At 47.8% G+C, this 14,597-nt stretch overlaps 1 protein-coding gene and 1 long non-coding RNA gene across 2 annotated transcripts in view; both read right to left on the minus strand.

Annotated features, from left to right (window-relative positions):
- Positions 1-14,597, minus strand: part of LOC308180334 — a 22,774-nt gene continuing 8,177 nt past the window's right edge. Inside the window, exons 2-4 of the long non-coding RNA XR_013940900.1 lie at positions 2,874-3,436; positions 2,647-2,783; positions 1-2,513 (exon numbers count right to left, since the gene is read on the minus strand). This is a non-coding gene — a long non-coding RNA (uncharacterized lncRNA). The remainder of the gene's footprint in view (positions 2,514-2,646; positions 2,784-2,873; positions 3,437-14,597) is intronic.
- The window catches only part of LOC308180333 (uncharacterized protein), a 23,391-nt gene continuing 14,335 nt past the window's right edge, over positions 5,542-14,597 (minus strand). The window contains exons 7-10 of the mRNA XM_080561757.1: positions 8,415-8,470; positions 7,130-8,024; positions 6,941-7,000; positions 5,542-6,841 (exon numbers count right to left, since the gene is read on the minus strand). Of these exons, the coding sequence (XP_080417883.1) occupies positions 7,619-8,024; positions 8,415-8,470 (462 nt within the window). The 3' untranslated portion in view covers positions 5,542-6,841; positions 6,941-7,000; positions 7,130-7,618. The remainder of the gene's footprint in view (positions 6,842-6,940; positions 7,001-7,129; positions 8,025-8,414; positions 8,471-14,597) is intronic.

Here is a 14,597-nt window from a genome sequence, read left to right on the forward strand (position 1 = left end):
CTGGAAAGTAGATCAAGCCAGTCACCGGGTTGCCTACCAAGTCCTTGACAGTTCCAAAAGGAGCTCTTTCCTGTGACCAGTTCCTCCTAAGGTTTACCCCTCCTACTGGGGAGGGGAAAGAAATACAAATAAACAAATCAAAACCCCACATCTGCGAGCTTTCAAGATTCAATGACAGACCTCTCCTCTAGCACTACTCAAGCACTATGCAAACAGCTGCTCGCAAGCAGCTCAGGTCTCCCCCTCCACATTTGCCAAACACCATGGAGATGACTCTGTGCCAGCTGCCCTTCAGTACGTGCCCAGAGGCAGACCGGATGTCTTTGCCAAAACAGTCCAGACAATGTATTAGTACACCGCCACGTTAGCTACCATCACTAACTGCCTGGCAGGACAGCTCCAGGCCAAACACACAGGCACGCTACAAACATTACGAACAAAACACAGAACACAAGGCGCAAAAAAAAAGGACTCCCAGAGGGAAGCCCTACAGCAAGTCAGAACAGGTGCTCTGCAGCAGACCCAAGGAGAGACTCAAATGTCACGACCTGTGACTGGAAGCAACTGCCAGAACTGGGATGATAGAGGCATAAAAAGCCTGCCTTCAAGGCAAGAGACCAGAAGGATGGGGAGTGCAAACCCCAGAAGAAATCTCTTAGGAAATGAATTCCCAAGCAAGCGCTCCTGATGCGACCCAGATGACTTCTGCAAGAGTGAGGATGGAAACAGACGCGATCAGAAACCGAATATGATGCACAAGACCTGAAACACATCTGCGCTTTAAGCTGCAACTGCAAGACAAGAAGTGCTCGGATCAGACCCATGATGACGAAACAAGCATTTAGGACCTTTGGCACGGCTACCAAGTTGCCTGTCTAGACAGTCCAGAGCAAAAAGCAATGAGGATATCAAGACCTGAGGAGTGCATGACACAGAACACACACTGCAGAAGCAGCACTACAAGACAAATAAACAGATGGGAACTGTCCTGCCTGGCACATACACTCACACTACCAAATACCCCCTCCTCCTTCTATTAGCCTGGAGACCCAGCCTCAAGCAGCCTGAAGGTGACCCAGCCTAAACCACCCTCACAGTGTCACCAAGTATATTCAGCCGGCTGGCTCCATGCTGCTCCGGCTCCCAGCTCCCATCAGCCACACCACATATGCAAATAACAGGTGCCCCTCAACTTAGCTCTCAGATTGCTGGATGGTAAATTCCTTCCACCTCAAGAAATGCACAGGCACTGAGAGACGTCTTAGTCCATTGCCGGGCTTATCATCATCTGCAAAAACAGCGTACCAGCACTCACTAGCACACCGGCCATGATGCCCACCTCCTCCGCAATACTGACTACCACTGAAGCAACATACCGTTGTGCTCACCCGTTCCTCTCTGAGTCCAAGCTCCAACAGCACAGCCAGTATCACCCACACGACCTGGGAAAACAGAGATAAAATGATCGTTGTGTTCTCAAGTAATCACCCACCACACTGCTTCTCTACCCCACCCAGCCTCACCTCAGACCCTCAGCAGATTCTGAGGAAGGCCTGCCGCAGCACCTGCTAAAACAGAGGGGAAGCACTTCAAAGACTTTCCTTAATGGGACCTTGCTTAAGAACACTAACTGGGCTGATGACCCTCTTGTTTTTCCTCAGCACTCCACAATGTGGGGATTCAACTCTCCAAGGCTGCAGGAAGCACCCACAAAAGAAAAAAAAGAAAAGGCAGATCCTCAGGCACCTCACAGGCACAACCTACCTGCTGCAATACCTCTTTCACTAGCTCTTTTCCTTCAGCTGCTCACATGCTCCAACTCGGCTGGGCCGGCACCACACAGCAGCAAGGCGGGCCGCAGCAGACCTGCGCCATGCAGGGAGCCACCCCCCCACACCCCAAACCAGAAACATTAGTCCAAAACCACAGAACCAGGACCCCAAACCACATGGAGCCAGGCTCCCAAACCGTACATGAACATGAACACACACAAGCCCAAGACTGAGGGCCATGATGGCTACCATCAAGAAATGTAGACAACGTCAAGCTCTTCAGAGAGATCAGCCTTTTGAAGTCCCGATGAAAGACAAGAAACACTTCATTACTAGTCCCATGCCACCAAGACAATACATTTAAGACCCATGATATGGTGCTCAGCAAGCACTGCAGAAGCCAAGAACTATGGGAACAAGACCTGATAAATGGATACTATAGTACAGAAACAAACATACACCACAGAACACATGCTGGAACTGCCCTGCCTGGCACACGCTAGGCTGAAAAGGATGAACCCAGGGCCTCTTTATCCAGTTGTTACTGGATCCTGTTCCTCTGCTGCACTGATTTAAAAGCCCTCCCCAGGCACGTATCACACACACGCCAAGGTACAACCATACCCAAGACACAGACAGGGCATTTCAGGTCAAACTTAGCTTTCGGGACTGCTGGAAAGCAGGCTTTATCATCAAGACACACGCAGGCTAGATGAGATGGGGCTCCAGGCACCTCTTCACCTGTGGAAACACACTGCCATCAGACGCCGCCACGCCAGACGAACTTTTCCTGTTAAAACACCCTTCTCAGATGCCCTGCGGCATTCAAGTGACCCGCTTTGCTCCAATTCTAAAGACTGATGTCACAGCCCACCTTGCCTGTGGCACCTGATCAACAGAAGAGAAAGCAACCGCAGCGCTTGAAAACCATCCCTGCACGTGCTGCTCCTTGTCACTCTCCAGCCTCATCTCAAGTCCTCAGCCACTTCTGTGTAGAGCCTGCCATGGCACCTGCAAAGCAAGACAGAGACATTTCATAGTCACCTTGCGCAACTTGGCCATTCCGCTCCAACCCAGCTCATCAGCAGCCCCCCTACTTACGCAGCTCTTCAGAATGCAGTTTGCTCCTTTGAGCCTGTGCGAGACACCTGTGAAACAGGAAGAAAAGCATAGGCCAAGGCAGCATCCAAAGCCGCAGCACAGCTAGGACAGTTACTCTCATCTGCTGCCTTACCTCTACCCGCTTACCTACCCCGAGGCAGATGCTTCCATCTGCCCTCTTAAGCCAGCTACAACACCTCTAAAACAGAAAAGAGGGGACACAGAGTGACAGTGAAAACCACAAACCAACTTTAACTGCTAAATCTGTTCATCGCTCACCTTGCCAGAGGCAGCTCTGGGTGTTACGTCCCAGGTTGTACGCTGTGCTTCAGCTTTAACAAACGAAAACAGTCAGAAGACAATCATTCAGCTGCCAGCATTAGCACCCATCCCTCAACAACACAAGGGACCCCATTTCCAATGTTATTGTTTCAAAACAGCAGACAACTTGCCTCAGCACCTCAGAAGTAGATCAAGCCAGTCACCGAGCTGCCGAACGAGAGCTTGACAGCTCCAGAAGGAGCTCTTTCCTTTGACCGGTTCCTCCTAAGGTTTATCTACGACTGGAGAAAAAAAAAAAACACTCCACATCTGCGAGCTTTCAAGATTCAATGACAGACCTCTCCTCTAGCACTACTCAAGCACTATGCGAACAGCTGCTCGCAAGCAGCTCAGGTCTCCCCCTCCACATTTGCCAAACACCACAGAGATGACTCTGTGCCAGCTGCCCTTCAGTACGTGCCCAGAGGCAGACCGGATGTCTTTGCCAAAACAGTCCGGACAATGTATTAGTACACCGTCACGGTAGCTACCATCACTAACTGCCAGGCAGGACAGCTCCAGGCCAAACACACACACACACACACACACAGGCACGCTACAAACATTACGAACAAAACACAGAACACAAGGCGCAAAAAAAAAGGACTCCCAGAGGGAAGCCCTACAACAACAGCAAGTCAGAACAGGTGCTCTGCAGCAGCAGACCCAAGGAGAGACTCAAATGTCACGACCTGTGACTGGAAGCAACTGCCAGAACTGGGATGATGGAGGCATAAAAAGCCTGCCTTCAAGGCAAGAGACCAGAAGGATGGGGAGTGCAAACCCCAGAAGAAATCTCTTAGGAAATGAATTCCCAAGCAAGCGCTCCTGATGCGACCCAGATGACTTCTGCAAGAGTGAGGATGGAAACAGACGCGATCAGAAACCGAATATGATGCACAAGACCTGAAACACATCTGCGCTTTAAGCTGCGACTGCCAGTCAAGAAGTGCTCAGATCAGCCCTACGATGATGAAACAAGCATTTAGGACCTTTGGTGTGGCTAACAAGTTGCCTATCTAATCTGTCCAGTGGAAAAAGGCAATGAGGATATCAAGACCTGAGGAGCACGTAACATATGATCATCACATCAAGAAACATTTGATACAAAAAAAATTACACGCACAGAAGAAATGATCTCTTTAGGCTCCCACTGCAAGACAAGAAATGCTCAGCTTCCGATTGAGCATCAGCATTATTCCAGTGAGGTCAAGTGTTCAACACCCTCAGGATGGCTTCCCCAGGGGCTGCCAAGCACCAGGAGCAACAGCACAGCACAGACAACACAGAACACAGACACCAAGCTGGAACTGCCCTGCCTGGCACGTGCTCAAGCCCTACCTGACAGAATCCCACGCCCCCACACACTGTCTGACCGTGATCAATCCTAAAAGGCCCCATCCACAGCAATGACTTAAAAGCACAGACCCTCGCCCTATGTGTGCATTCAAAACCCGAAAGCAAACATAGCACTTGCCCCACAACTTAGCTTGGGAACGATGGGAGGCAGGTTCCATCCTCATCAAGGAGCACGAAGGCTAGCCAGGACATTGCTTCCAGCACGAGGCTCCTCTTCACCTGCAGAAATAAAGTGCCATCAGGCACTGGCACACCAGCTAAACCTCTTCTAGTGAAACACCCACCTCAAAAACAAAACAGTAGTCCACTGACCTGCTCTGCTACTGAAGTCAGATAGACCAACTCGAAACAACTGCCCGCCTTCCCCTGCCTACCACCCCCAAACACACAGTATTTGCCCCTGGACTTAATTCTCAGGGGTCACAATCCGTCCTCAAGGTGGACCACAGAGGCCAACTAGGATGTTCCCAGTATCTTCTTCGTCCCCGGAAAAGAGGAGTCACCCAGAGGTGGGACCAATAGACTACCAAACCAAAAACAATGCCCTTTTTCCAACTGTACTCCATTCACCCTCCCGATCCAGGCTTAGCGCTTCCATTTACTGTGCTGAGCCAAGGTCACGTAGCTTAGACCAAGGAGAAAGAACAAACAAAAATGACAATCCACAAAACAGTCTATACCCACTCCTCTTCTTTCCTCCCCTACCCCAACAGCCAAGAAGCCCCAGACCCACGTTCCCCCACCCAGTACCACCGCTTCGCTCACATAACATCCCAAGGAGATGCATCACGCTCCCAGCTCCTCTTGTGCTCCGAGCATCTCCAGCATTTCAGGAACTGGAACCGCTGACGCCTGGCGCACCTCAGGAACGTGGCAGGAGATGTACTCTGCTGTCGCAAGGTGCTTCCAAAGCCTGCGTAACAGGCAAAACAGACTAACACAATCCACTGACCAACTCAGGGCCCACACTGCTGTCTACTCACCCTCGTGCCTCATTCAAGTGTCCGTGCCCATGCCCTGGGCTACAAGAAACAAAAATAGGAGGTCATATCCGTGATGGACACACAAACAGTACAGCTCCTTGCACAGGACTCAAACACAGAGACGAGAGCCAGAAAAAAAAAAACACCATCAGGTCCACAAATACCAAAAGGCCATGAATGCACAGCAGCCCCAACAGGGGTAATCACAGACTTACCCTTTACAGATGAAAAAGGTGACCCTGCTCAGTCTCTTGGTAATACTACAGCGCTTATGCAGTCGAGGAACCGTACCCCACCATTTCTTAAAAACGAGTTAGCCGGCAACACCTCCTAAGCACACCTCTATTACGTGAATTCCAAGCACTTAAAATCTAGAAGGCTGCAACGTCTAAAGACTCTACAGCCACCCAAACCGCAGGCAAAAGCTCCAAAACTATAACAAACTGTCCCTAACCCTGAAAAAGACCACCCCTCACACGCCTACTGCTGCTCTTTTCAGATACATGCTTATACAGGGAGCTTCAATTATAATTATCTCCTAAACCCTGCTCCATCACTTTGCCATCAAGGTTGTAACTTTGATAATATTTGCCTTAATTCTGCAGAAATCATAAGGGACCCAGAACCACAAAGCAAACACACAAAGTAACATTGACATCCTATCCGTAAACATGCTATAACAATTACTCACCTGAAGAAGAGCTGCATACAATACAGGCACCTATTACTAGATTGGTTTACTCTAACAGATCCTACTAGTTGTTACCTCACAAAGATGGGCGTACCGGTCTCTACTTGGAAACGCATCGGTCCATGGACTCTTAACCACCTAAAGAAACCTGCAACTGACTGAAGGAAAAACAAAGCACTTACCCCAAAGTGCAGCCCAGGCACAATGAGCTCTCTGATGGGATGCCTGTGACTCAATTACCACTAGGCCCTGCATGGAACCCAAAGCCAATCACCTGGGAAAGGGGAGGGGCAAAGCACAAGTAGAAAGAGGAGAAGCAGCAGCTGTGGTTTATTTATTTTTGCTTCAGCTTTGAATATTGAAAGCTTTTCTCCTCTACAACACCTTTCTCAGGAACCAAACAGCATTCCAGTGACCTGCTTTGCTCCTATTCTAAAGACTATCACGGCCCACCTTGCCTGTGGCACCTGATAAGCAGAAGAGAAAGCAACCACAGCAATAAAAGCCACTGCACCCTTAGGACAGTTACTCTCATCCCCTCCTTTACCTCAGCCGCTTACCTACCCCACATGGCAGATGCTTCCACCCGTTCTCTGAAGCCACCTATAGCACCTCTAAAAGAGAAACTGGAATTTTACTCTATTTGATGTAGTAGAGTAAGTGCAGCGACAACCGCACCCCAAAAATAACAGCTACCTCTGTTCATCACTCACCAGAGTCACTCCAGAGGTAGCTCGGGTCGTGACGTCATGTACTGCACACTGCGTTTCAGCCTGAACAAAGGAAAACACAGTCAGAAGACAAACATTCAGCTGACAGCATTAGCACCCATCCCTCAACAACAGAAGTGACCCCATATTTAATGTTTTCGTTTCAAAACAGCAGTCCACTTGCCTCTGTACCTGGAAGTTAGATCCAAGCTCGAAAGGAACGGCCACCATCACCCATGCCACCTGAAAATACTTAGGGACAAAATGACCACTGTATTCGCAAGCGACCACCTGCCACACTGCTCCTCTGTCCCAAACAGCCTCACCTCAGACCCTCAGAGGGAAACACCTGAACATCTTCCCCTGTGGTAGTTTTACTGGGGTGGGCAACCGAGCTCCACCACAATAACTCTCTCACTCCCCCTCCTCAAAGAATAACAGGGAAAAAATATGATGAAAAGGGCTCAAGGGTTGAGATAAGGACGAGGAGATTACACAGTAAATATAGTGACAGGCAAAACACACTCAGCATAGGAAGACAGAAAGATTTATTGCTTATTACTACACGATGTAGAGAAGCGAGATACGAAGGAAAGCAACCAAAAGCACCTTCCCCCCCCCAACCACCCTCTTCCGACTTCTCCCCCCCAGCGGTGCAGGTGACCGGTGTTTATGGTCAGTCTATAGCGCTTCTTCGCCGCCACTCCTTCTCGGACGCCCTCGTCCCCTGTGCTGTGGGGTTCCTCCCACAGGATGCAGTCCTTGGTGAACTGATCTAGCATGGCCTTCCCACAGGCAGCGGCTTTTCAAGAACTGCTCCAGACGTAGGTCCATTCCACGGGGTCCACCCCTCAAGGAGCAAACTGCTCCAACCTGGGTCCCCCACGGGCAGCAGTTCCTGCCAGCTTGCCAGCTCACCTGCTCCTGCAGGATCTCTTCTCCACGGTCTACAGGTCCGGCCCGGAATCTGCTCCGGCAAGGGTCTTCCACAGGCCGCAGCCTCAGACAGTGCAGGTCCACCTTCTGCACCGTGGTCTCCCCCACCAGCTGCAGCGTGGAACCCTGCTCCACCGTGGTACTCCATGGCCTGCAGGGGGACAGCCTGCTTCACCATGGTCCTCACCACAGGCCGCAGGGGACTTCTGCTCCGGCACCTGGAGTACCTCTCGCCCTCCTTCTTCACTGACCTTGGCGCCTGCAAGGCTGTTCCTCACTCCTCTTGCTCTCCCAGCTGATGCGTGGCACAGCGTGTTTTTATTTTTTTTTTTTCCTGTCTTAAATATACTCTCACAGACGCGCAAACAACATCGCTTATTGGCTCCGCTCAGCAGCGGGGCCCTTACCTAACGTGGGGCAGCTTCTAGATTCTTCTCACAGAAGCCACCCCTAGAACCCCCTGCTACCAAAACCTTGCCACATAAACTCACTACACCCCTTCACTTCGGTTAAGGGACGACCAGGCTGACAACATGCTCACCTTCCCTCACTGCTCCGTGACACGGGGATTTCCCTGTCCAACACTGCACGAAGCACCTGCAGAGACGACAGAAAAAGCACACCCTGAGGCACCTCACAGCCACAGCGTACCTGCTGCAATACCTCCCTCGTCCCAGCTCCTTTACCTCAGCTGCTCGTTAGCTTGATCTGAGATAAACGAGCCCGGGCGGCGCCGCGCGAAAAATCACAGACTTACCCTTTACAGATGAAAGAGGTGACCCTGCTCAGTCTCTTGGTAATACTACAGCGCTTATGCGGTCGAGGAACCGTACCCCACCATTTCCCAAAATTTTTTTTTCCTTCAATTATACTCATCTCCTAAACCCTGCTCCATCACTTTGCCATCAAGGTTGTAACTTTGATAATATTTGCCTTAATTCTGCAGAAATCATAAGGGACCCAGAACCACAAAGCAAACACACATAGTAAGATTGCCACCCTATCCATAAACATGCTATAACAATTACTCACCTGAAGAAGAGCTGCATACAATACAGGCACCTATTACTAGATTGGTTTACTCTAACAGATCCTACTAGTTGTTACCTCACAAAGATGGGCGTACCGGTCTCTACCTGGAAATGCATCGGTCCATGGACTCTTAACCACCTAAAGAAACCTGCAACTGACTGAAGGAAAAACAAAGCACTTACCCCAAAGTGCAGCCCAGGCACAATGAGCTCTCTGATGGGATGCCTGTGACTCAATTACCACTAGGCCCTGCATGGAACCCAAAGCCAATCACCTGGGAAAGGGGAGGGGCAAAGCACAAGTAGAAAGAGGAGGAGCACCAGCTGTGGTTTATTTATTTATTTGGCTTAGCTCAACAGCATGCAGAGGGCAGACAAGAGAACTGGGGTGTTTCTAGAAGCAACAATCCCCATGCTTTTGCTTCATCCTTGAACATTGAAAGCTTTGAATATTGGAACCCTGCTCCACCATGGTACTCCATGGCCTGCAGGGGGACAGCCTGCTTCACCATGGTCCTCACCACAGGCCGCAGGGGACTTCTGCTCCGGCACCTGGAGTACCTCTCGCCCTCCTTCTTCACTGACCTTGGCGCCTGCAAGGCTGTTCCTCACTTCTCTTGCTCTCCCAGCTGCTGCATGGACCAGCGTGTTTGTTTTTTTTTTTTTCCTGTCTTAAATATGCTCTCACAGAGGTGCAAACAACATCACTTATTGGCTCCGCTCAGCAGCAGGGCCCTTACCTAATGTGGGGCAGCTTCTAGATTCTTCTCACAGAAGCCACCCCTAGAGCCCCCTGCTACCAAAACCTTGCCACATAAACTCACTACACCCCTTCACTTCGGTTAAGGGACGACCAGGCTGACAACATGCTCACCTTCCCTCACTGCTCCGTGACACGGGGATTTCCCTGTCCAAGACTACACCAGGCACCTGCAGAGACGAGAGAAAAGCACACCCTGATGCACCTCACAGCCACAGCGTACCTGCTGCAATACCTCTCTCTTCCCAGTTGCTTTACTTCAGCTGCTCGTTAGCTCGATCTAAGACAAATGTGCCCGGGCAGCACCACACGAAAATGTGCCCAGGCAGCACCACATGAAAATGTGCCCAGGCGGGCAGCACCAATCACAGACCTACCCTTTACAGATGAAAAAGGTAACTCTGATACGACCCTGCTCAGTCTCTTGGTAATACTGCGCCTACGTGGTCAAGCCTCTTGTAGTGTGTAATCAAGCTCTTTTTAGTCCTCTAGAGAGTTACACAAGTGGCTTGATACATCCAGAGATTCAAATATAACCCAAAAACACAAGTGTATCCCGCCATCCCAAAAACAAGTGAGCCAGCAATCTCTGCTAAATATCCCTCTAGTAAGTGATTTCCAAGCACTTAAAATCTAGAAATCCATAGACTCCAACCAGCCCAAAGAACCCTGCAACTGACTGAAGGAAAAACAAAACACTTACCCCAAAGAGCAGCCCAGGCACAATGAACTCTCTAATGGCATACCTGGGGCTCATATACCATTTGGCCCCGCCCAGCACCCAAACCCAACCACCTGGGAAAGGGGAGGGGCAAAGCACAAGAAAGTAGAAAGAGCACAAGCAACAGCAGCTGTGGTTTTTTTTTTTTTTTTTTAAATCTGGTTTAGCTCAACAGCATGCAGACTGCAGACAAGAGAACTGGGGTGTTTCTAGAAGCAACAATCCCCATGCTTTTGCTGCAGCTTTGAATATTGAAAGGACAATACGACCAAGCAAGTAACTGATTTTTTCTCGGCTAGAATTAGCTCTAACATTTCTTTAGATAGAAAGAAAAATCTAGGAGCATAACAGATCACACATCAAAAAAAGTCACCAATTCCATGTAATAACATCACTCGCAGAAAAATTCACGTACTTGAGTAGGCTATCTGAAAACCAAAAGGCTATGCTGATGGGTCAAAACACACTACAGGACAACGGAGCCTGGCCCTCTGCTGCACCAACTTAAAACTCATCCCTACACTCACCAAGGTGCAAGCCCAACCCAAACACAGACACACCATTTCAGCCTCAACACAGTTTTGGGAACTGCTGGAAAGCAGGCTTCATCCTCAGCGAGGCATGCTCAGGCTCCACAGGATGGGGCTTCAGGCACCGCTTCACCTACTGAAGAAGACCACCATCAGGAGCTGCCACGCCAGACCACCTTTTTCCTCTGCAACACCTTTCTCAGGAACCAAACAGCATTCCAGTGACCTGCTTTGCTCCTATTCTAAAGACTGTCACAGCCCACCTTGCCTGTGGCACCTGATAAACAGAAGAGAAAGCAACCACAGCAATAAAAGCCACTGCGCCCTTAGGACAGTTACTCTCATGCCCTCCTTTACCTCAGCCGCTTACCTACCCCACATGGCAGATGCTTCCACCCGTTCTCTGAAGCCACCTATAGCACCTCTAAAAGAGAAACTGGAATTTTACTCTATTTGATGTAGTAGAGTGATTCAAAGATCATAAATCCAATTTCTTTAAGTGATTTATTCTTTATTGACGGCGCCGGATGCACAGGGGATCTTTCCGCCTATCGTGCATCCCGAAGTGAAAAGCCATCCCAAATTTATACATCACAGTGATTAATATTTTATTAACGCCTATACATATTCATTATCTAACCCCGCCTACTCTCGCTTCTCATGCTAATCAGTTTTGTGTCCTGCGCCTGCGCAGATCCTCTCGGTGGTCTTGGGCAGGGGTCGTCGAGCTGTGGTCGGTGGTCTCAGAGAGGAAGGCCATAAGTCTTCCTCACAGTGTACTTTTCACCCTTGGTCAGGATTCTGCTGAGTTAGCTTTCTTCCTAACCGCAAGGACTGTTTTTTCTTCGAATCTTCTGCTCATTATTTTCTTATCTTGGATTCCAATGTCTTGTTCGAGATATATTGCCCGTATATGTCCTATTTCGAGATACATTGTCCGTACATCTGTTTCCTGCCCTACACCTAATGTTCTGTTCTCCTTTAATAGTTACATTCTTAACCCTTTCTTATCTGGAATCGCCTCAGCTTCCCTAATCAATCCCCCCTTTTCTTTTCCCCATGCAAATTCTTTTGCATTGCATGCCCTTATCATTAGCAGTATCGCAGTAACATACATACAAATATTCCTACTACCAATAACATAACCAGATCAGTAAAAACTTGTTCTAACTATTGAAAGTTGGGTAACCATGAGGTTAACTTATTCCATATTTCCTCAAAGCCCCATGAAATGTTATCCTTACTAATCTTATACAGAACCTTTGTTTGTTTCTATATTTCCTCTATGTCGGTAGAGACCTTTCCGAATACAAAAATTCTTCTTCCCAGCCTCTACGATATGTATCCCTTAATACCTTGCCATGTACTTTCGTCAGGGAAGCTAATATTGCCATTCGTTGTAACAATTTCCAATTCCAAACAAGTATTACAAAAGACAATATTAAACTTATACCAACTAACATCAATAGAACAATTGGGTGACACAATGTGTTCAAAATCCCAGTTGCAGTTGGCGACCATCCAAAGAGTTTGTCCCACCAGCTATGATCTGTGTCTTGTTTTACTCTTTGCAAAACTCTGTTTATTTCTTTTGTATCATGGTGGACCGTGATTAAAGTCTTCTCTCCATCTTCCTGAATGCCTTTTAAAATTTTGATCAGGTCTTGGTGTTTAAGTAATTGCTTCACTAGCGTGAGGTTCATCCCAATAGGTGTGGGTAATAACTTGTGATACATTGTGTTGTTGGACTTGATCAACTGGTGGGATACCACTGGTGCTGAATATAAAAAAATCACACCCGATGATTCTAACAAAGTTAGAAATACAAAAGTTAGAATGATTTTTGCTAGGTAGAGTTATGTTTTCCTTATCTACTTCTACAAAAGCACAAGCAGTTCTTAAACACACACAGCCTTGACCAATATATACAAGCACAGTCTTTTGACTAGTATTTGGATGAATTTCAAAGTGGCAAACACCTTGCTCAGTGTCAAGACAGACATCCTGAGCATCAATTGTGTTGCTCTCACAAATAAATCCTTGTTGTTCCTGGGTAACACATGATTCTAGATTCACAGACTGCCATTTCCCGTTCTTCATCCGGGCCCAGGTTCTATGCTCCGAAGGATAGAGCACTGTTTCCTCATGATTTAATCCTAGTGCAATAATGGGGTGGATAACATAAACTGTAGCATTACGTATAGTAAGCACAAAGGCAGTAGCCATGTTAATAATGGGATCATAGGTAAAATTTACCAGAGTCCACCAAGATTGGAACTTCTTTTCAAAATCATTGGCATTGTCCCAAACAATCTTTCGGACTTCAGCCGGAAAAATGCCTTCACTTCCTTCCCTAATGATCAAGGCAGCCGTTGCCTGCATCCATAACTGTATCTGTATACAACTAAGAGCTAAAGATACATTATCTTGCGCCATACTAAGTGCATCTATTATTAGTCTGTGGTCCTGGTCTTCAGCCTTTTCTACGGCTTCAGACCAAGGCCACCCACCATTCTCTATCATCACAGAAGCACCTTCCAATTCTTGAATCACAATTACAACTATAAGCCACAGAAATAAAACAATTCTGTTAACTAAATTTCTGCTAACTACATTACTAAATACTCCTGACCATAGTGTCTTCATTTCGCTTGACTGAACTTTAGTTTCAGTTCACCGTCACCCAGCGTTACTTTTCAGGGGGCTTTTGGAGCTTTCTTCACTCTCGAATAATGGATCCAGACCGTTTGCTCCTTAATCTTGATGGCGGTATGTGTTGTCAGCAGCACCTGGTATGGTCCCGTCCACTTTTCTTCCAAAGGGCGACCTGCAAATGCTTTTACATACACATAATCCCCAGGTTTAAAGGGGTGGATTGGTTGGTCCAGCCCTCTAGCCCTGGTTCCTGAGACAACTTTAGATATTTGATCCAACTGTTTTTGGAGTCCTATTAAATAATTACACAAGTATCCCGACCCCAGTTGCGTCAGGTCCTCCCCGCTGAACAAAAACTGATAGGGTCTTCCGTATAATATTTCAAAAGGGCTTAGATTTTCCTTTGTCCGTGGTTTTACTCTAATTCTAAGTAAAGCCAAAGGGAGAGACTGAGGCCATGATAAATTAGTCTCTTGTCCTATTTTGGCTATTTGTTGTTTGATTAGATGATTCATCTTTTCCACTTGTCCGCTTGCCTGTGGTCTGTAAGGGGTATGGAGTTGCCAGTCTACCCCTAAGACCTTACTTACTTCTTGAACTATTTGCGCACAAAAATGAGAGCCTCTATCCGAGGACATTGCTGCCGGAATTCTGAAATGCGGTATTATCTCATTCAGTAAAACCTTAACCACTTCTCTTGCCTTGTTGGTTCGACAGGGAAAAGCCTCCGGCCACCCGGAAAAAGTATCTGTCAAAACCAACAAGTATCGATACCCCCCTTTTCTTGGCAGTTCTGAAAAATCTATCTGCCATTGTTGTCCTGGATAGTTTCCTTTACTGATTATTCCGAACTTTACCCTATTTTCTGTATTAGGGTTATGATGCAAACAAATACTGCATTGCTGGGTTACTTGTTTTACCGTAGTATACAGATTTCTTCCCACCAAGACTCGACTCAGATTTTTATATAAGGTGTCTGCTCCCCAATGAGTCTTATTATGTTCTGCCATGACCGTAGGCCATATTA

The sequence above is a fragment of the Anser brachyrhynchus genome (assembly GCF_964034855.1).
Source record: "Anser brachyrhynchus genome assembly, chromosome: 19".
NCBI classification, from domain to species: domain Eukaryota; kingdom Metazoa; phylum Chordata; class Aves; order Anseriformes; family Anatidae; genus Anser; species Anser brachyrhynchus.